Source organism: Embiotoca jacksoni, unplaced genomic scaffold, assembly GCF_022577435.1.
Source record: "Embiotoca jacksoni isolate LCO1_2020_lvr unplaced genomic scaffold, fEmbJac1.0.p SCAF_65, whole genome shotgun sequence".
Classification (NCBI taxonomy): domain Eukaryota; kingdom Metazoa; phylum Chordata; class Actinopteri; family Embiotocidae; genus Embiotoca; species Embiotoca jacksoni.
In genome coordinates, this window is record NW_027185420.1 from 279,962 (window position 1) to 302,472 (window position 22,511).

Sequence of the window (22,511 nt, forward strand, 5' to 3'; positions counted from 1 at the left end):
ACGAAGATCAGACAGGAATCCTCACAAGGAAACATAAACCATCAGCTGATGTTTAAACAGGTTTATTACTGCAGAGCTGCGTATTACAAACAGAGAGAACCAGTTTAAATATGAACCAGCGTTAGTGATGTAACAGGAAGTCAGTGTGCTGTGATTTCTTCGAATTAAAGGTTTTTCTGCAGAATTGATTGTCTGATTAAAGAGCTTCTGCTGCTGTGGTTCAGTTCCTCTAAATACTGAAGGCGCATCATGGGACAGTCAGGTGTTACTGGAAGAACCAGAGGGCGTCAATATAAAACAATGAACAACTGTGGTGATATTCTCCATTTTTATCCAACACACACCAATCTGCAGCCAGAGAAGGATTCTGTTCCCTAAAAGCAGCATTTCCTCCTGTTAGAGAAATTCAGGACCAGAGGATCCAATCACACTCGCTCAGAACGTTCTGATGGACTCTGACAAACAGCAGACGCTCTGCACCGTGTTTCTATACTTCAGCATTAGTAGTCGGTTCTGATCACTGTGACTGGAGGTGGGTCGGTGATGTCATTAAGATGTCGTACATAATGAGGCCTTACAGATTTCACGTGTTCAGATACACAACATACATCGATCAAACTCTGGTCTTTAAATCCAGCCGAGCCTCAGGGGATGAAGGACGTGGTTTGAGCAGAACCAAGTCCTGGCAGAACCAGAGAGGTTCTCCTGAGGTTCTTCTAGTCCAGGAAGCGGTCTAGCATCCTCTGGATGTTCTGGAAGGCGTCCCTGCCCATGTAGTCGGCCTGACCAACCTCCCACATCCGGCGCTGCTCCAACCGCTCTGCCGCTGCCGCCTCCATGTCTGCAGCCGTCTTCTGAGATGAAGAACAACAAAGGCGTCTTCAAAGGGAACCAGTCAGAAGGAACATCACTCTCTGTAAACCTCTTATCTTCATGTAAGATAATGAGGAGGATGTCAAGAGTTTTACAACGAGTCTGTGTTTCATTCATATTCAGTATCATCTGAGTTCCACAGGAGAACCATAAATCTGGAGGAAAGACACCAGCTGATAATCAGGCACCTTTAATAAGCCTTTGACTGATGCTTGATAGATAATTTATTAATAGAACGGAGTACAACTGGAATGAATGATAAAGATTATAATAAAACCTGAGACTGAGTTCTGGAATCTTGAAACATTGTTTTAGGAGTTCTAGAATCTTGAAACATTCTTTTCAGAGTTCTAGAAGTCCTGGAATCTTGAAGGATTCTTTTAGAAATTCTGGAATCCCGAAACATTATTTTAGGAGTTCTAAAATCTTGAAACATTATTTTAGGAGTTCTGGAATCTTGAATCATTCTTTTAGGAGTTCTAGAATCTTGAATCATTCTTTTAGGAGTTCTAGAATCTTGAAAGCTTCTTTTAGGAGTTCTGTAATCTTGAAACATTCTTTTAGGAGTTCTAGAATCTTGAAAGCTTCTTTTAGGAGTTCTGTAATCTTGAAACATTCTTTTAGGAGTTCTAGAATCTTGCAACATTCTTTTGGGAGTTCTACAATCTTGAAACATTATTTTAGGAGTTCTGGAATCTTTAAACATTGTTTTAGGAGTTCTGGAATCTTTAAACATTGTTTTAGGAGTTCTAGAATCTTCAAACATTCTTTTAGGAGTTCTAGAATCTTCAAACATTATTTTCAGAGTTCTAGAAATTTGAAACATTCTTTTAGAAGTCCTGGAATCGTGAAACATTGTTTTAGGAGTTCTGGAATCGTGAAACATTGTTTTAGGAGTTCTGGAATCGTGAAACATTGTTTTAGGAGTTCTGAATTTTTTTTAGGAGTTCTAGAATCTTCAAACATTCTTTTCAGAGTTCTAGAATCTTCAAACATTCTTTTAGAAGTCCTGGAATCTTGAAGGATTCTTTTAGAAATTCTGGAATCCCGAAACATTATTTTAGGAGTTCTAGAATCTTGAAAGCTTCTTTTAGGAGTTCTGGAATCTTGAAACATTCTTTTAGGAGTTCTAGAATCTTGAAACATTATTTTAGGAGTTCTGGAATCTTGAATCATTCTTTTAGGAGTTCTAGAATCTTGAAAGCTTCTTTTAGGAGTTCTGTAATCTTGAAACATTATTTTAGGAGTTCTGGAATCCTTAAACATTGTTTTATGAGTTCTGGAATCTTTAAACATTGTTTTAGGAGTTCTAGAATCTTCAAACATTCTTTTAGGAGTTCTAGAATCTTCAAACATTATTTTCAGAGTTCTAGAATCTTGAAACATTGTTTTAGGAGTTCTAGAATCTTGAAACATTCTTTTCAGAGTTCTAGAAGTCCTGGAATCTTGAAGGATTCTTTTAGAAATTCTGGAATCCCGAAACATTATTTTAGGAGTTCTAAAATCTTGAAACATTATTTTAGGAGTTCTGGAATCTTGAATCATTCTTTTAGGAGTTCTAGAATCTTGAATCATTCTTTTAGGAGTTCTAGAATCTTGAAAGCTTCTTTTAGGAGTTCTGTAATCTTGAAACATTCTTTTAGGAGTTCTAGAATCTTGAAAGCTTCTTTTAGGAGTTCTGTAATCTTGAAACATTCTTTTAGGAGTTCTAGAATCTTGCAACATTCTTTTGGGAGTTCTACAATCTTGAAACATTATTTTAGGAGTTCTGGAATCTTTAAACATTGTTTTAGGAGTTCTGGAATCTTTAAACATTGTTTTAGGAGTTCTAGAATCTTCAAACATTCTTTTAGGAGTTCTAGAATCTTCAAACATTATTTTCAGAGTTCTAGAAATTTGAAACATTCTTTTAGAAGTCCTGGAATCGTGAAACATTGTTTTAGGAGTTCTGGAATCGTGAAACATTGTTTTAGGAGTTCTGGAATCGTGAAACATTGTTTTAGGAGTTCTGAATTTTTTTTTAGGAGTTCTAGAATCTTCAAACATTCTTTTCAGAGTTCTAGAATCTTCAAACATTCTTTTAGAAGTCCTGGAATCTTGAAGGATTCTTTTAGAAATTCTGGAATCCCGAAACATTATTTTAGGAGTTCTAGAATCTTGAAAGCTTCTTTTAGGAGTTCTGGAATCTTGAAACATTCTTTTAGGAGTTCTAGAATCTTGAAACATTATTTTAGGAGTTCTGGAATCTTGAATCATTCTTTTAGGAGTTCTAGAATCTTGAAAGCTTCTTTTAGGAGTTCTGTAATCTTGAAACATTATTTTAGGAGTTCTGGAATCCTTAAACATTGTTTTAGGAGTTCTGGAATCTTTAAACATTGTTTTAGGAGTTCTAGAATCTTCAAAAATTCTTTTAGGAGTTCTAGAATCTTCAAACATTATTTTCAGAGTTCTAGAATCTTGAAACATTCTTTTAGAAGTTCTAGAATCTTGAAACATTATTTTAGGAGTTCTGGAATCTCGAAAGCTTCTTTTAGGAGTTCTAGAACCTTGAAACATTCTTTTAGGAGTTCTGGAATCTTGAAACATTCTTTTAGGAGTTCTGGAATCTTGAAACGTTCTTTTAGGAGTTCTAGAATCTTGAAACATTCTTTTAGGGGTTCTAGAATCTTGAAACATTCTTTTAGGAGTTCTGGAATCTTCAAACATTCTTTTAGAAGTCCTGGAATCTTGAAGGATTCTTTTAGAAATTCTGGAATCTTGAAACATTATTTTAGGAGTTCTAGAATCTTGAAAGCTTCTTTTAGGAGTTCTGGAATCTTGAAACATTCTTTTAGGAGTTCTAGAATCTTGAAACGTTATTTTAGGAGTTCTGGAATCTTGAATCATTCTTTTAGGAGTTCTAGAATCTTGAAAGCTTCTTTTAGGAGTTCTGTAATCTTGAAACATTCTTTTAGGAGTTCTACAATCTTGAAACATTATTTTAGGAGTTCTGGAATCCTTAAACATTGTTTTAGGAGTTCTGGAATCTTTAAACATTGTTTTAGGAGTTCTAGAATCTTCAAACATTCTTTTAGGAGTTCTAGCATCTTCAAACATTATTTTCAGAGTTCTAGAATCTTGAAACATTCTTTTAGAAGTTCTAGAATCTTGAAACATTATTTTAGGAGTTCTGGAATCTCGAAAGCTTCTTTTAGGAGTTCTAGAACCTTGAAACATTCTTTTAGGAGTTCTGGAATCTTGAAACATTCTTTTAGGAGTTCTGGAATCTTGAAACATTCTTTTAGGAGTTCTGGAATCTTGAAACGTTCTTTTAGGAGTTCTAGAATCTTGAAACATTCTTTTAGGGGTTCTAGAATCTTGAAACATTCTTTTAGGAGTTCTGGAATCTTCAAACATTCTTTTCAGAGTTCTAGAATCTTGAAACATTCTTTTAGAAGTTCTAGAATCTTGAAACATTATTTTAGGAGTTCTGGAATCTCGAAAGCTTCTTTTAGGAGTTCTAGAACCTTGAAACATTCTTTTAGGAGTTCTGGAATCTTGAAACATTCTTTTAGGAGTTCTGGAATCTTGAAACATTCTTTTAGGAGTTCTGGAATCTTGAAACGTTCTTTTAGGAGTTCTAGAATCTTGAAACATTCTTTTAGGGGTTCTAGAATCTTGAAACATTCTTTTAGGAGTTCTGGAATCTTCAAACATTCTTTTCAGAGTTCTAGAATCTTCAAACATTCTTTTAGAAGTCCTGGAATCTTGAAGGATTCTTTTAGGAGTTCTGGAATCTTGAAACATTCTTTTAGGAGTTCTAGAATCTTGAAACATTATTTTAGGAGTTCTGGAATCTTGAATCATTCTTTTAGGAGTTCTAGAATCTTGAAAGCTTCTTTTAGGAGTTCTGTAATCTTGAAACATTCTTTTAGGAGTTCTGGAATCTTGAATCATTCTTTTAGGAGTTCTGGAATCTTGAATCATTCTTTTAGGAGTTCTAGAATCTTGAAAGCTTCTTTTAGGAGTTCTGTAATCTTGAAACATTCTTTTAGGAGTTCTAGAATCTTGCAACATTCTTTTGGGAGTTCTACAATCTTGAAACATTATTTTAGGAGTTCTACAATCTTGAAACATTATTTTAGGAGTTCTGGAATCTTCAAACATTGTTTTAGGAGTTCTAGAATCTTCAAACATTCTTTTAGGAGTTCTAGAATCTTGAAACATTCTTTTAGAAGTTCTAGAATCTTGAAACATTATTTTAGGAGTTCTGGAATCTCGAAAGCTTCTTTTAGGAGTTCTAGAACCTTGAAACATTCTTTTAGGAGTTCTGGAATCTTGAAACATTCTTTTAGGAGTTCTGGAATCTTGAAACGTTCTTTTAGGAGTTCTAGAATCTTGAAACATTCTTTTAGGGGTTCTGGAATCTTGAAACATTCTTTTAGGAGTTCTGGAATCTTCAAACATTCTTTTCAGAGTTCTAGAATCTTCAAACATTCTTTTAGGAGTTCTAGAATCTTGAAACATTCTTTTAGAAGTTCTAGAATCTTGAAACATTATTTTAGGAGTTCTGTAATCTTGAAACATTCTTTTAGGAGTTCTAGAATCTTGCAACATTCTTTTGGGAGTTCTACAATCTTGAAACATTATTTTAGGAGTTCTGGAATCTTTAAACATTGTTTTAGGAGTTCTGGAATCTTTAAACATTGTTTTAGGAGTTCTAGAATCTTCAAACATTCTTTTAGGAGTTCTAGAATCTTCAAACATTATTTTCAGAGTTCTAGAAATTTGAAACATTCTTTTAGAAGTCCTGGAATCGTGAAACATTGTTTTAGGAGTTCTGGAATCGTGAAACATTGTTTTAGGAGTTCTGGAATCGTGAAACATTGTTTTAGGAGTTCTGAATTTTTTTTTAGGAGTTCTAGAATCTTCAAACATTCTTTTCAGAGTTCTAGAATCTTGAAAGCTTCTTTTAGGAGTTCTGGAATCTTGAAACATTCTTTTAGGAGTTCTAGAATCTTGAAACATTATTTTAGGAGTTCTGGAATCTTGAATCATTCTTTTAGGAGTTCTAGAATCTTGAAAGCTTCTTTTAGGAGTTCTGTAATCTTGAAACATTATTTTAGGAGTTCTGGAATCCTTAAACATTGTTTTAGGAGTTCTGGAATCTTTAAACATTGTTTTAGGAGTTCTAGAATCTTCAAACATTCTTTTAGGAGTTCTAGAATCTTCAAACATTATTTTCAGAGTTCTAGAATCTTGAAACATTCTTTTAGAAGTTCTAGAATCTTGAAACATTATTTTAGGAGTTCTGGAATCTCGAAAGCTTCTTTTAGGAGTTCTAGAACCTTGAAACATTCTTTTAGGAGTTCTGGAATCTTGAAACATTCTTTTAGGAGTTCTGGAATCTTGAAACGTTCTTTTAGGAGTTCTAGAATCTTGAAACATTCTTTTAGGGGTTCTAGAATCTTGAAACATTCTTTTAGGAGTTCTGGAATCTTCAAACATTCTTTTAGAAGTCCTGGAATCTTGAAGGATTCTTTTAGAAATTCTGGAATCCCGAAACATTATTTTAGGAGTTCTAGAATCTTGAAAGCTTCTTTTAGGAGTTCTGGAATCTTGAAACATTCTTTTAGGAGTTCTAGAATCTTGAAACGTTATTTTAGGAGTTCTGGAATCTTGAATCATTCTTTTAGGAGTTCTAGAATCTTGAAAGCTTCTTTTAGGAGTTCTGTAATCTTGAAACATTCTTTTAGGAGTTCTACAATCTTGAAACATTATTTTAGGAGTTCTGGAATCCTTAAACATTGTTTTAGGAGTTCTGGAATCTTTAAACATTGTTTTAGGAGTTCTAGAATCTTCAAACATTCTTTTAGGAGTTCTAGCATCTTCAAACATTATTTTAGGAGTTCTGGAATCTCGAAAGCTTCTTTTAGGAGTTCTAGAACCTTGAAACATTCTTTTAGGAGTTCTGGAATCTTGAAACATTCTTTTAGGAGTTCTGGAATCTTGAAACATTCTTTTAGGAGTTCTGGAATCTTGAAACGTTCTTTTAGGAGTTCTAGAATCTTGAAACATTCTTTTAGGGGTTCTAGAATCTTGAAACATTCTTTTAGGAGTTCTGGAATCTTCAAACATTCTTTTCAGAGTTCTAGAATCTTGAAACATTCTTTTAGAAGTTCTAGAATCTTGAAACATTATTTTAGGAGTTCTGGAATCTCGAAAGCTTCTTTTAGGAGTTCTAGAACCTTGAAACATTCTTTTAGGAGTTCTGGAATCTTGAAACATTCTTTTAGGAGTTCTGGAATCTTGAAACATTCTTTTAGGAGTTCTGGAATCTTGAAACGTTCTTTTAGGAGTTCTAGAATCTTGAAACATTCTTTTAGGGGTTCTAGAATCTTGAAACATTCTTTTCAGAGTTCTAGAATCTTCAAACATTCTTTTCAGAGTTCTAGAATCTTCAAACATTCTTTTAGAAGTCCTGGAATCTTGAAGGATTCTTTTAGGAGTTCTGGAATCTTGAAACATTCTTTTAGGAGTTCTAGAATCTTGAAACATTATTTTAGGAGTTCTAGAATCTTGAAAGCTTCTTTTAGGAGTTCTGTAATCTTGAAACATTCTTTTAGGAGTTCTGGAATCTTGAATCATTCTTTTAGGAGTTCTGGAATCTTGAATCATTCTTTTAGGAGTTCTAGAATCTTGAAAGCTTCTTTTAGGAGTTCTGTAATCTTGAAACATTCTTTTAGGAGTTCTAGAATCTTGCAACATTCTTTTGGGAGTTCTACAATCTTGAAACATTATTTTAGGAGTTCTACAATCTTGAAACATTATTTTAGGAGTTCTGGAATCTTCAAACATTGTTTTAGGAGTTCTAGAATCTTCAAACATTCTTTTAGGAGTTCTAGAATCTTGAAACATTCTTTTAGAAGTTCTAGAATCTTGAAACATTATTTTAGGAGTTCTGGAATCTCGAAAGCTTCTTTTAGGAGTTCTAGAACCTTGAAACATTCTTTTAGGAGTTCTGGAATCTTGAAACATTCTTTTAGGAGTTCTGGAATCTTGAAACGTTCTTTTAGGAGTTCTAGAATCTTGAAACATTCTTTTAGGGGTTCTGGAATCTTGAAACATTCTTTTAGGAGTTCTGGAATCTTCAAACATTCTTTTCAGAGTTCTAGAATCTTCAAACATTCTTTTAGGAGTTCTAGAATCTTGAAACATTCTTTTAGAAGTTCTAGAATCTTGAAACATTATTTTAGGAGTTCTGTAATCTTGAAACATTCTTTTAGGAGTTCTAGAATCTTGCAACATTCTTTTGGGAGTTCTACAATCTTGAAACATTATTTTAGGAGTTCTGGAATCGTGAAACATTGTTTTAGGAGTTCTGGAATCGTGAAACATTGTTTTAGGAGTTCTGAATTTTTTTTTAGGAGTTCTAGAATCTTCAAACATTCTTTTCAGAGTTCTAGAATCTTGAAAGCTTCTTTTAGGAGTTCTGGAATCTTGAAACATTCTTTTAGGAGTTCTAGAATCTTGAAACATTATTTTAGGAGTTCTGGAATCTTGAATCATTCTTTTAGGAGTTCTAGAATCTTGAAAGCTTCTTTTAGGAGTTCTGTAATCTTGAAACATTATTTTAGGAGTTCTGGAATCCTTAAACATTGTTTTAGGAGTTCTGGAATCTTTAAACATTGTTTTAGGAGTTCTAGAATCTTCAAACATTCTTTTAGGAGTTCTAGAATCTTCAAACATTATTTTCAGAGTTCTAGAATCTTGAAACATTCTTTTAGAAGTTCTAGAATCTTGAAACATTATTTTAGGAGTTCTGGAATCTCGAAAGCTTCTTTTAGGAGTTCTAGAACCTTGAAACATTCTTTTAGGAGTTCTGGAATCTTGAAACATTCTTTTAGGAGTTCTGGAATCTTGAAACGTTCTTTTAGGAGTTCTAGAATCTTGAAACATTCTTTTAGGAGTTCTGGAATCTTCAAACATTCTTTTAGAAGTCCTGGAATCTTGAAGGATTCTTTTAGAAATTCTGGAATCCCGAAACATTATTTTAGGAGTTCTAGAATCTTGAAAGCTTCTTTTAGGAGTTCTAGAATCTTGAAACGTTATTTTAGGAGTTCTGGAATCTTGAATCATTCTTTTAGGAGTTCTAGAATCTTGAAAGCTTCTTTTAGGAGTTCTGTAATCTTGAAACATTCTTTTAGGAGTTCTACAATCTTGAAACATTATTTTAGGAGTTCTGGAATCCTTAAACATTGTTTTAGGAGTTCTGGAATCTTTAAACATTGTTTTAGGAGTTCTAGAATCTTCAAACATTCTTTTAGGAGTTCTAGCATCTTCAAACATTATTTTCAGAGTTCTAGAATCTTGAAACATTCTTTTAGAAGTTCTAGAATCTTGAAACATTATTTTAGGAGTTCTGGAATCTCGAAAGCTTCTTTTAGGAGTTCTAGAACCTTGAAACATTCTTTTAGGAGTTCTGGAATCTTGAAACATTCTTTTAGGAGTTCTGGAATCTTGAAACATTCTTTTAGGAGTTCTGGAATCTTGAAACGTTCTTTTAGGAGTTCTAGAATCTTGAAACATTCTTTTAGGGGTTCTAGAATCTTGAAACATTCTTTTAGGAGTTCTGGAATCTTGAAACGTTCTTTTAGGAGTTCTAGAATCTTGAAACGTTCTTTTAGGAGTTCTAGAATCTTGAAACATTCTTTTAGGGGTTCTAGAATCTTGAAACATTCTTTTAGGAGTTCTGGAATCTTCAAACATTCTTTTCAGAGTTCTAGAATCTTGAAACATTCTTTTAGAAGTTCTAGAATCTTGAAACATTATTTTAGGAGTTCTGGAATCTCGAAAGCTTCTTTTAGGAGTTCTAGAACCTTGAAACATTCTTTTAGGAGTTCTGGAATCTTGAAACATTCTTTTAGGAGTTCTGGAATCTTGAAACATTCTTTTAGGAGTTCTGGAATCTTGAAACGTTCTTTTAGGAGTTCTAGAATCTTGAAACATTCTTTTAGGGGTTCTAGAATCTTGAAACATTCTTTTAGGAGTTCTGGAATCTTCAAACATTCTTTTCAGAGTTCTAGAATCTTCAAACATTCTTTTAGAAGTCCTGGAATCTTGAAGGATTCTTTTAGGAGTTCTGGAATCTTGAAACATTCTTTTAGGAGTTCTAGAATCTTGAAACATTATTTTAGGAGTTCTGGAATCTTGAATCATTCTTTTAGGAGTTCTAGAATCTTGAAAGCTTCTTTTAGGAGTTCTGTAATCTTGAAACATTCTTTTAGGAGTTCTGGAATCTTGAATCATTCTTTTAGGAGTTCTGGAATCTTGAATCATTCTTTTAGGAGTTCTAGAATCTTGAAAGCTTCTTTTAGGAGTTCTGTAATCTTGAAACATTCTTTTAGGAGTTCTAGAATCTTGCAACATTCTTTTGGGAGTTCTACAATCTTGAAACATTATTTTAGGAGTTCTACAATCTTGAAACATTATTTTAGGAGTTCTGGAATCTTCAAACATTGTTTTAGGAGTTCTAGAATCTTCAAACATTCTTTTAGGAGTTCTAGAATCTTGAAACATTCTTTTAGAAGTTCTAGAATCTTGAAACATTATTTTAGGAGTTCTGGAATCTCGAAAGCTTCTTTTAGGAGTTCTAGAACCTTGAAACATTCTTTTAGGAGTTCTGGAATCTTGAAACATTCTTTTAGGAGTTCTGGAATCTTGAAACGTTCTTTTAGGAGTTCTAGAATCTTGAAACATTCTTTTAGGGGTTCTGGAATTTTGAAACATTCTTTTAGGAGTTCTGGAATCTTCAAACATTCTTTTCAGAGTTCTAGAATCTTCAAACATTCTTTTAGGAGTTCTAGAATCTTGAAACATTCTTTTAGAAGTTCTAGAATCTTGAAACATTATTTTAGGAGTTCTGTAATCTTGAAACATTCTTTTAGGAGTTCTAGAATCTTGCAACATTCTTTTGGGAGTTCTACAATCTTGAAACATTATTTTAGGAGTTCTGGAATCTTTAAACATTGTTTTAGGAGTTCTGGAATCTTTAAACATTGTTTTAGGAGTTCTAGAATCTTCAAACATTCTTTTAGGAGTTCTAGAATCTTCAAACATTATTTTCAGAGTTCTAGAAATTTGAAACATTCTTTTAGAAGTCCTGGAATCGTGAAACATTGTTTTAGGAGTTCTGGAATCGTGAAACATTGTTTTAGGAGTTCTGAATTTTTTTTTAGGAGTTCTAGAATCTTCAAACATTCTTTTCAGAGTTCTAGAATCTTGAAAGCTTCTTTTAGGAGTTCTGGAATCTTGAAACATTCTTTTAGGAGTTCTAGAATCTTGAAACATTATTTTAGGAGTTCTGGAATCTTGAATCATTCTTTTAGGAGTTCTAGAATCTTGAAAGCTTCTTTTAGGAGTTCTGTAATCTTGAAACATTATTTTAGGAGTTCTGGAATCCTTAAACATTGTTTTAGGAGTTCTGGAATCTTTAAACATTGTTTTAGGAGTTCTAGAATCTTCAAACATTCTTTTAGGAGTTCTAGAATCTTCAAACATTATTTTCAGAGTTCTAGAATCTTGAAACATTCTTTTAGAAGTTCTAGAATCTTGAAACATTATTTTAGGAGTTCTGGAATCTCGAAAGCTTCTTTTAGGAGTTCTAGAACCTTGAAACATTCTTTTAGGAGTTCTGGAATCTTGAAACATTCTTTTAGGAGTTCTGGAATCTTGAAACGTTCTTTTAGGAGTTCTAGAATCTTGAAACATTCTTTTAGGGGTTCTGGAATCTTGAAACATTCTTTTAGGAGTTCTGGAATCTTCAAACATTCTTTTAGAAGTCCTGGAATCTTGAAGGATTCTTTTAGAAATTCTGGAATCCCGAAACATTATTTTAGGAGTTCTAGAATCTTGAAAGCTTCTTTTAGGAGTTCTGGAATCTTGAAACATTCTTTTAGGAGTTCTAGAATCTTGAAACGTTATTTTAGGAGTTCTGGAATCTTGAATCATTCTTTTAGGAGTTCTAGAATCTTGAAAGCTTCTTTTAGGAGTTCTGTAATCTTGAAACATTCTTTTAGGAGTTCTACAATCTTGAAACATTATTTTAGGAGTTCTGGAATCCTTAAACATTGTTTTAGGAGTTCTGGAATCTTTAAACATTGTTTTAGGAGTTCTAGAATCTTCAAACATTCTTTTAGGAGTTCTAGCATCTTCAAACATTATTTTCAGAGTTCTAGAATCTTGAAACATTCTTTTAGAAGTTCTAGAATCTTGAAACATTATTTTAGGAGTTCTGGAATCTCGAAAGCTTCTTTTAGGAGTTCTAGAACCTTGAAACATTCTTTTAGGAGTTCTGGAATCTTGAAACATTCTTTTAGGAGTTCTGGAATCTTCAAACATTCTTTTCAGAGTTCTAGAATCTTGAAACATTCTTTTAGAAGTTCTAGAATCTTGAAACATTATTTTAGGAGTTCTGGAATCTCGAAAGCTTCTTTTAGGAGTTCTAGAACCTTGAAACATTCTTTTAGGAGTTCTGGAATCTTGAAACATTCTTTTAGGAGTTCTGGAATCTTGAAACATTCTTTTAGGAGTTCTGGAATCTTGAAACGTTCTTTTAGGAGTTCTAGAATCTTGAAACATTCTTTTAGGGGTTCTAGAATCTTGAAACATTCTTTTAGGAGTTCTGGAATCTTCAAACATTCTTTTCAGAGTTCTAGAATCTTCAAACATTCTTTTAGAAGTCCTGGAATCTTGAAGGATTCTTTTAGGAGTTCTGGAATCTTGAAACATTCTTTTAGGAGTTCTGGAATCTTGAAACGTTCTTTTAGGAGTTCTAGAATCTTGAAACATTCTTTTAGGGGTTCTAGAATCTTGAAACATTCTTTTAGGAGTTCTGGAATCTTCAAACATTCTTTTCAGAGTTCTAGAATCTTGAAACATTCTTTTAGAAGTTCTAGAATCTTGAAACATTATTTTAGGAGTTCTGGAATCTCGAAAGCTTCTTTTAGGAGTTCTAGAACCTTGAAACATTCTTTTAGGAGTTCTGGAATCTTGAAACATTCTTTTAGGAGTTCTGGAATCTTGAAACGTTCTTTTAGGAGTTCTAGAATCTTGAAACATTCTTTTAGGGGTTCTAGAATCTTGAAACATTCTTTTAGGAGTTCTGGAATCTTCAAACATTCTTTTCAGAGTTCTAGAATCTTCAAACATTCTTTTAGAAGTCCTGGAATCTTGAAGGATTCTTTTAGGAGTTCTGGAATCTTGAAACATTCTTTTAGGAGTTCTAGAATCTTGAAACATTATTTTAGGAGTTCTGGAATCTTGAATCATTCTTTTAGGAGTTCTAGAATCTTGAAAGCTTCTTTTAGGAGTTCTGTAATCTTGAAACATTCTTTTAGGAGTTCTGGAATCTTGAATCATTCTTTTAGGAGTTCTGGAATCTTGAATCATTCTTTTAGGAGTTCTAGAATCTTGAAAGCTTCTTTTAGGAGTTCTGTAATCTTGAAACATTCTTTTAGGAGTTCTAGAATCTTGCAACATTCTTTTGGGAGTTCTACAATCTTGAAACATTATTTTAGGAGTTCTACAATCTTGAAACATTATTTTAGGAGTTCTGGAATCTTCAAACATTGTTTTAGGAGTTCTAGAATCTTCAAACATTCTTTTAGGAGTTCTAGAATCTTGAAACATTCTTTTAGAAGTTCTAGAATCTTGAAACATTATTTTAGGAGTTCTGGAATCTCGAAAGCTTCTTTTAGGAGTTCTAGAACCTTGAAACATTCTTTTAGGAGTTCTGGAATCTTGAAACATTCTTTTAGGAGTTCTGGAATCTTGAAACGTTCTTTTAGGGGTTCTAGAATCTTGAAACATTCTTTTAGGGGTTCTGGAATCTTGAAACATTCTTTTAGGAGTTCTGGAATCTTCAAACATTCTTTTCAGAGTTCTAGAATCTTCAAACATTCTTTTAGGAGTTCTAGAATCTTGAAACATTCTTTTAGAAGTTCTAGAATCTTGAAACATTATTTTAGGAGTTCTGGAATCTCGAAAGCTTCTTTTAGGAGTTCTAGAACCTTGAAACATTCTTTTAGGAGTTCTGGAATCTTGAAACATTCTTTTAGGAGTTCTAGAATCTTGAAACATTCTTTTAGGGGTTCTGGAATCTTGAAACATTCTTTTAGGAGTTCTGGAATCTCGAAAGCTTCTTTTAGGAGTTCTAGAACCTTGAAACATTCTTTTAGGAGTTCTGGAATCTTGAAACATTCTTTTAATGGTTCTGGAATCTTGAAACATTCTTTTAGGAGTTCTAGAATCTTGAAACATTCTTTTAGGGGTTCTAGAATCTTGAAACAACTACTGTTGCAGGATTCTAGAACTCCTAAATGACTGAAAACTTGATCAAATCAGTGTGGAACTTTCACACTGAAAATCTATAAAAACTTTTAACACTGAAAATCTAACAACACATGTTTCACGTGTAATATACATGTCAAGTGTAAAATGTTTCACATGCAAAATAGATGTTACACATGCATAATCACCTGCTTCACGTCATCACGAGTTTTTGCACGTGCATTTCACGTGTTGTTTGCGAGGGAGACGTGTACTTTTAACATGTTAATAACAGCTATTTGTCGTTGCCCTGGTGATTTAACCAGCAGAGTATGATGTCCATTCAGCTGTTGACATTTTCAACAGAAGTGTTTATTATAAAATAACTTATGTACTTCTCTAATAAAGAATGAAGAAGATAGAGAAGTTTACATACAGGATGAGCACTGGTGTCTGCAGAGCCTCCTTCTGCTCCTGCAGGAGGATCCTTCCCCTCCGTCCTCGACTGCTCCTCCAGCAGGGAGCTCCCTGTGGGAGAGGCCTACAGACACAGTCAGAAGATGTTGAACAGTGTTATGACATGTATAGTGAGTGTGAAGACAGCATGGCTCTGCTGCAGTCTCATCATCTACCAACTCGTACAAACACAATGACGGAGGCTCAGAGATAACAGGCTGTGTGTCCATCACAAGCAGTGAAGCACAACTCCTCCTAACGAACAGCCTCATCTACTGGAGCTAATAACCCGCCACAATAACCAGCCTGCTGTATTAGAAACACAAGGAGCCATGCTAATCAATCCATTCCTTAAGATAATTAATGGATTGATTCGTGTAATATTTTTAATGACGACTCTGGTTTTTCTTTATGCATTAAAACTGTGCGAGTTCCTTCTTTGTTCTGTGACCACCTGATGAAAGGTTGAACCCTTCCTCCTCAGGTCTGCACCTCTCTCTGCTCCCTTCTGCTCCCTCCTGCTCCCTCCTGCTCCCTCATCCTCCCTCCTGGTCCCTCCTCCTCCCTCCTGCTCCCTCATCCTCCCTCCTGGTCCTTCATCCTCCTGCTCCTCCTGCTCAAGAGGTCTCAGCTCACCGTTGGATGAAGAGCTTCTTTAGGAAAGTGAGGGAGCAGGGAGCTGCAGCCGTCCAGGTTTCCTCTCAGGGCCATCTTGGCTTCTCCTTCTTGGATCTGTAAACCAGGAGAGGATGGTGAGTCGGGCCGATGACCAGAACCAGAACCGGGCCTGATCTGCATGTTCCTGTTCCAGAAGCTTCTGAGACCTGAGACAAACCTTTGGCTAAAGAGGGGAAGTTGTCAGTGGGGTGGACAAAATAATAGAAACACCAATAAATGATGATGAAGTCCAACAAACTCCTTTTTAAAACAACATCACAAACTTCATGAACGGAGGAGTTATTATCATTATATTTATTGTTACTATAAACGTCGAGGTTTTGGCTGAAAAACAGTGAAATATTTTCATCTGAGATTCAGGAAAGGATGATGAGCATGTTTCACCACTTTCAGACATCGGAGGTGTTGCAGTTCTCCTGAGACAGAAGGACAGAATCTCATCGGAGGCGCGTCTTCGGTCAGAGGACAGGGATCCACTGGATGCCGGTACCTGTCTGGATGTCTTCCGGTCTGGACCGGGCCGGGTCACTGGAGCAGGTGACTGTGCGTGGCCCAGGTGCTCCTTCCACCACAGAGACAGGAAGCGCTCCGTGGAGCAGCCGTCCTCCCTCCGAGAGCTCCAGGGCTTCACGGCGCCCAGGAAGTGCACGATCTTAGCGTTGTGTCCGAACCTGCAGCAACACAACGGACAACACAAAAACACCTGAACAAACAGTTCTCGTGTTAGTTTAGTTTCCAACCGTCCTCCAGTTCAAACACCTGTCTGAAACTGACTTCATGAAGCCAGTTACAGATGATTTAAGGACACCTGAGATCATGTTTCAGCTCCAGACTGACACAAAACACAAACCTAAACAGCGAGGACCTTGAAGTGACACCCTACATCCCAGCCACTCCCTCCGCCGCTGCTCCTCCTCCTCCTCCTCCTCCTCCTTTACCTTGAACAGTAGAACTTTAGTATCTTAAAATAGAACTTACTGATAGAACTTTGTAGTTTGGCTTTCTGGAAGAAATTATATTTTCTTGATTCTTGTTGTTCTGGTTTTGAACCCTCATGGTTGAAATGAACTTATTGTAAGTCTTTGGATAAAAGAGTCAGAAAAATGTAATGTAATGTGATCGCCACGGTAACGAGCCGACACACTCACTGCTTGAAGGCAGGCAGGTAGCTGTACACGGAGCTGCTGCTGAGGTTGTAGACGAACGGCAGGTGTTTCCTGATGTGGTCCACCGGCCAGCTGCTGAAGAAGGAGTTCAGCAGACCCTGGTCTCCTCCTGGAGGACACACAAGGAGACACATCTGGATCTGACCTCCACACACATCTGTCTAACACGCACACATCTGGCTCCAACACACACATACACACACATCTGGCTCCAACACACACACATCTGGCTCTAACACACACACACACACACACACATACATCTGGCTCTAACACGCAAACATCTGGCTCCAACACACACACACACACACACACACACACACACACACACACACACACACACACACACGCACATCTGGCTCTAACACACATCTGGCTCTAACACACACACACACACACACACACACACACACACACACACACCTGGCTCCAACACACACATACACACACATCTGGCTCCAACACACACATCTGGCTCTAACACACAGACACACACACACACACACATCTGGCTCTAACATGCAAACATCTGGCTCCAACACACACACACACACACACACACACACACACACACACACACACACACACACGCACATCTGGCTCTAACACACATCTGGCTCCAACACACATCTGGCTCTAACACACACACACACACACACACACACACACACACACACACACACACCTGGCTCTAACACACACACACATCTGTCTCTAACACACACAAACACACACATCTGTCTCCAACACGCACATACACACATCTGGCTATAACACACATCTGGCTCTAACACCACCTGCTGCAGGGACAGCGGAGCACTTTCTCTAAAAGATTCCTCCAGCTCCGCTGTCACAAGGACAAATACAGGAGATCATTCCAGATAAAGGAGATCATTCCTAATACAGGAGATCATTCCAGATACAGGAGATCATTCCAGATACAGGAGATGGTTCCTGATACAGGAGATGGTTCCTGATACAGGAGATCATTCCAGGTACAGGAGATCGTTCCTGATAAAGGAGATCATTCCAGATACAGGAGATGGTTCCTGATACAGGAGATGGTTCCTGATACAGGAGATCATTCCAGGTACAGGAGATCATTCCAGATACAGGAGATGATTCCTGATACAGGAGATGATTCCTGATACAGGAGATGATTCCTGATACAGGAGATGGTTCCTGATACAGGAGATCATTCCTGATACAGGAGATGGTTCCTGATACAGGAGATCATTCCTGATACAGGAGATCATTCCTGATACAGGAGATGGTTCCTGATACAGGAGATGGTTCCTGATACAGGAGATCATTCCAGATACAGGAGATCATTCCAGATACAGGAGATCATTCCAGATACAGGAGATCATTCCTGATACAGGAGATGGTTCCTGATACAGGAGATCATTCCTGATATTTACTGCTATTTTATTTTATTGCTTTTCTATTATTATATTATTCTATTCTATTCTATTATTTTATTCTATTGTTTCTATTATTGTCTTATTGCTTCTGTATGTATGCTGCTGTAGCGAAAAAAATTTCCCCTCGGGGATTAATAAAGTAAATACCTACCTACCTACCTACCTAACACACACATACACACATCTGGCTCTAACACACACACACACACACACACACACACACATCTGGCTCTAACATGCACATACACACATCTGGCTCTAACACGCACATACACACATCTGGCTCTAACACAGACATCTGGATTTTCAGGTAATAAAAGAAAGACTTGTGGATGTATTCCAGATGTTTGTCCAGTGGTTTCCAGAGGCTGGAGCTGATGTTTTGTCTCTGCTCACAGCTTGCAGACAGACTTCCTCTCCAGCAGCCTCACAGCCTGGATGGAAACACTCTGTGGTCATGAGCCCGGCGGTGTTACCGTCGAAGCTGCCTTGCTGCAGGGCGTGGGTCAGCAGCCTGCCGTGGGTGCGGAGGGACGGCCTGAACACGAACACACCCGAGTTGAAGCAATCGGGCCAGCCGGGGTCAGGAGCAGCCGACAGCTCGTCTCTGGAGAACAGCTCATCCACGTTACACAGCACCTGGAGGGACAAGGGCAGCCAGAGGTCAACTAGAGGTCAACCAGAGGGCAACCAGAGGTCAACCAGAGGTCAAGCAGAGGGCAGACAGAGGTCAAGCAGAGGTCAGCCAGAGGTCAGCCAATGGTCAGCCAGAGATCAACCAGAGGTCACTTGAACTCTGAGCTGATGGAGGAGTTAAAGGCTGGAAGATGTCTGAACCGTTTCTCAATGTTGGCGTCCTCAGAACCTCAGACGGTTTGAAAGCTGGTGAATCGGTGCAGAAGATCCAGAGTCCAACATGATTTCACACATTTTAATCCTTCAACACCCTCCAACGGCTTTACTGAAAACTTTTTACTGTGAAAATATAAATGTTAGTGTTGTTTTACTGTGATCACGGAGTACAGAGTTCTGATTGGTGCACCAGATGTTTCTCTGACCCGATTGCTTCATACTTTTGTAGTTCTGGTAAAAAAGTTGCTGCCAAAGTTTCCATAGAAACAATAACCTGATTTAAGTTAATAATCCATCTGGGCCGGGACGGGCCAACTGGGGATGAGGAGGCGGGGTCTTCAAGCAGGTCTGAGGTCTGTTGGGTTGAACTTCATGTGTGTGCTCAGCTCTGACCTCCAGACCCGTTACGCGCTCGGCTCGGCCTCCAAACAAGCCGTTTCCAGATAACATGGGAACATGTTTGCCCTGACAACAGAAACCACCGTGTGCTCTGGGACACGCGTGTGCAGATCGATCTGATGGGAACATGTGTGACATCAGAGAACTACAGGTCAGAGGACAGGAGCATGTTGACTCAGGTAATAATCTCCAGTCAGACCCAGAACATGTGGAGGCCTGCAGGGACCAGCTGAGGAGGAACCACTGGTCCTCTACTGGTCCTCTGAGGAGGAACCGCCGGTCCTCTACTGGTCCTATGAGGAAACCACCGGTCCTCTACTGGTCCTCTGGGGAGGAACCACCGGTCCTCTACTGGTCCTATGAGGAGGAAACCACCGGTCCTCTACTGGTCCTCTGAGGAGGAACCACAGGTCCCCTACTGGTCCTATGAGGAGGAAACCACCGGTCCTCTACTGGTCCTCTGAGTAGGAACCACTGGTCCTCTACTGGTCCTCTGGAGAGGAACCACTGGTCCTCTACTGGTCCTCTGAGTAGGAACCGCTGGTCCTCTACTGGTCCTCTGGGGTGGAACCACTGGTCCTGGTAATTCTTCTGGATTCTTCATTAAGTGTGTCACAACACGTTCCTGCAAACATTTCATAATAAAAGGCTTTTTAATTAATGATGTGTTTCTGTCTAATAAAACGCTATTTGAAATAACACAGGAAGTGTTGAGTGTGTATGAGCAGATAATGCAGTAACTTTGACAAACAGTGAATCAATTAATACATCTTGGATGAACCAATCGGATGTATTTTCGTTGTTTCTCTTGAATGAAACGCTTCAAACACTCAAAACATGGAAATTAATTTCAACCAGATCAAGAAAACATTATATTTACTCACCTGGAAACATAATGGTGGAGCGTCATGCAGCACTACAGTACAGTACTACTGCTGGTCACCTGGATGAGCTCACTTCCTGTCCTGGTGTCCTCCCACCTGTGATGGTCCTGATGGTGTTCACCTGTGATGGTCCTGATGGTGTTCACCTGTGATGGTCCTGATGGTGTTCACCTGTGATGGTCCTGATGGTGTTCACCTGTGATGGTCCTGATGGTGTTCACATCCATGGTGTTCAGAGGAGAGTTCGTATGAACGGCGCCCTCTGGTGGTCGTCACAACTCTACATCTTCCATCTGCCTCCAGTTCACCAGGTGTGATGTGTTTGTTTCCAGAAAGGTCAGAGGTTGTGGAGGTTCATGTCTGGTTGGATGTTCAGCTGATATATTGTAGTTTCAATCATGCAGAGTTCGTCTTCATAACTTAGATAACAGCAGTTCTATTGTATCTGCTAGAATCTCCTTCAGGTGGGTTTAGCAGAAAGCTCCTCCCCCAGGAGCCCACAACTCTACATTAGAGGACTCATATAATATATAAATAGATAATCCTGTGTGTTGAGGGGACTCACCAGTGTGTCAGCGTCCAGGAACACACACTTGCTGTACTGGGTCAGAGTCCAGCAGTGGACCTTGGTGAAGGTGATGCCCAGATCAGGACGTCCCAGCAGGGAAAGGTGGAGGCGGTCCCGGCTGTCCATCAGGTCCACCGTGATGATCTCATCAAACACCTTCTGCAGGTCGGACCTGTGGGAGGAGTCACACTCGCGTTACCGCAGACTACCAGCAGGGGGTGGCATTAAAGCCCGAACAGAAAGAGTTCTACCTCCCACCTCGCCTGCTCAGAGATGTTCGGCGTCACCATGACGACGATGTGGCGAGTCGTCCCGTGGCGCCTCAAACTCTTGGCCACCACTCTGGCGCCCAGGCAGTAGGAGTCTGTGGTTGCCAGGGTGACGAAGGCCTCAGTAGCTGCAGACACATGAGAGACATGAGAGACATGAGAGACATTCAGAGGAACAAACATGAATCAGATCATTAGGAGGTGTCACAGCTGACTCCAATCAGCCAATCAGATGGTCTCCTCCTTTGAACCCCTCTGTTGCAGCGTGGTGTCAGTTTGTAGTGCGAGAAGGAGCAGAAACTTTAACCAGGAGGAACCTGACTCTCATCTCTGGAGTTATGGTGCTGCAATCGGCCTCCTCCATGAAGTAGAACCACCATCAGATGAAACATGACAGCAAGTATTTAAAGGCTTCACTAATAAGCAGCAATCTGATTTGATCTCTGCAATGAGAGCCGTCTCATGCTCATGCACAGACAGGAGTCTGGATGTGACCTCTGACCTGTGGCGTGAAGGTCAAAGGGTTTGTACATCCACCTCCTGCAGACTCAAACATCATCCAGTCTGAGGAGTCCAAGATGAACATGAACTAGTTATCTGAACAGGGATGTAATATCTGGGAGACATGATGCAAATTTATTATATAGTGTGACACATACAGGAGTCAGAGTGTCACTACAGTTCATTTACAGATCAGTTATCATCCACACCTGAACAGGAACATCTACTTTAAACTGGGATCCACACATCCCTGCTGGAGACCAGCTGATGTCTGTGTGGTTCACAGGAAGTCAATTACAATGATTTACAACATAAATCAGCATTATTATGACATCATGTCATTAATTTGGGCTCTGCTCATGTTGTTTTTATTCTGCTTCTATCTGAATTAGTTTTAAAGCCTCCAGTTTTAAACTGCTGAGTTCCCGTGTTCTAGAGAGTCTCTGTCTGGACCGCTATACTGATATAATAATCAGAGGTTTTCTATGTTCTCAGGTTCAGACTGGTTCTGTTGAACTCAGTCTGATGAATGTTGAACAGAACCCCTCAGATCCATCTAATATATTTATAATAAAGTCTCTGACCTGACATGTCTGATGCTTTAAGTCCTGCAGCTGTACTGATCCACAGAGTATCTCAGGTGTGTCCCCAGGTGTCCTCCCAGGCTGTCTCACAGCTGCCTCTGTGCCTCGGCTGCAGCAGGACGGTCCCTAAATACTGACAGGAAGAGAGTGAGTGTGACGTCATATCTGCTGTGTTGTTTTTCTGACCAGAGTAAAGAGAGGACGCTTCTCTCTTTACTCTGTTTGCTCAACTGGTCATTCAACTAGTCGACGGGAGTTCTGCCAAGTGTTGAGCAACAGACCGACCTTCAGAGGACTTCAGAGGACTTCAGAGGACAGGCAGCCCTCTGTACGATCCGACGTGGAGACCCTCCGTACGATCCGACGTGGAGACCCTCCGTACGATCCGACGTGGAGGCCCTCCGTACGATCCGACGTGGAGGCCCTCCGTACGATCCGACGTGGAGACCCTCCGTACGATCCGACGTGGAGGCCCTCCGTACGATCCGACGTGGAGGCCCTCCGTACGATCCGACGTGGAGACCCTCCGTACGATCCGACGTGGAGGCC

At 38.4% G+C, this 22,511-nt stretch overlaps 1 protein-coding gene across 2 annotated transcripts; it reads right to left on the minus strand.

Annotated features, from left to right (window-relative positions):
- Window positions 1–46: 46 nt before the first annotated feature.
- On the minus strand, window positions 47–22,359 carry gyg2 (glycogenin 2). 2 transcript variants are annotated; one of them, XM_069175234.1, is made up of 10 exons: window positions 22,248–22,359; window positions 21,963–22,088; window positions 20,867–21,005; window positions 20,606–20,780; window positions 18,382–18,544; window positions 16,464–16,590; window positions 15,806–15,986; window positions 15,274–15,369; window positions 14,618–14,722; window positions 47–854 (listed from the first exon to the last, which is right to left on the minus strand). In XM_069175234.1, the coding sequence occupies exons 2-10, from the start codon at window positions 21,967–21,969 to the stop codon at window positions 717–719; spliced, it is 1,131 nt and encodes a 376-aa protein (XP_069031335.1). In that variant the 5' UTR covers window positions 21,970–22,088; window positions 22,248–22,359; the 3' UTR covers window positions 47–716. The 2 variants fall into 2 exon arrangements, with proteins under 2 accessions (XP_069031335.1, XP_069031336.1); XM_069175235.1 differs by lacking the exons at window positions 21,963–22,088; window positions 22,248–22,359 and having other exon boundaries at window positions 20,860–20,921.
- Window positions 22,360–22,511: the final 152 nt, after the last annotated feature.

Excerpts from the sequence above, each read along its gene's own strand:
- gyg2 (XM_069175234.1), bottom strand. Across the intron at positions 20,781-20,866 it reads AACATCTCTGAGCAGGCGAG|GTCCGACCTGCAGAAGGTGT; the intron begins GTGGGAGGTAGA and ends CTCCTCCCACAG. Across the intron at positions 16,591-18,381 it reads GCAGCAAGGCAGCTTCGACG|GAGGAGACCAGGGTCTGCTG; the intron begins GTAACACCGCCG and ends TGTGTCCTCCAG.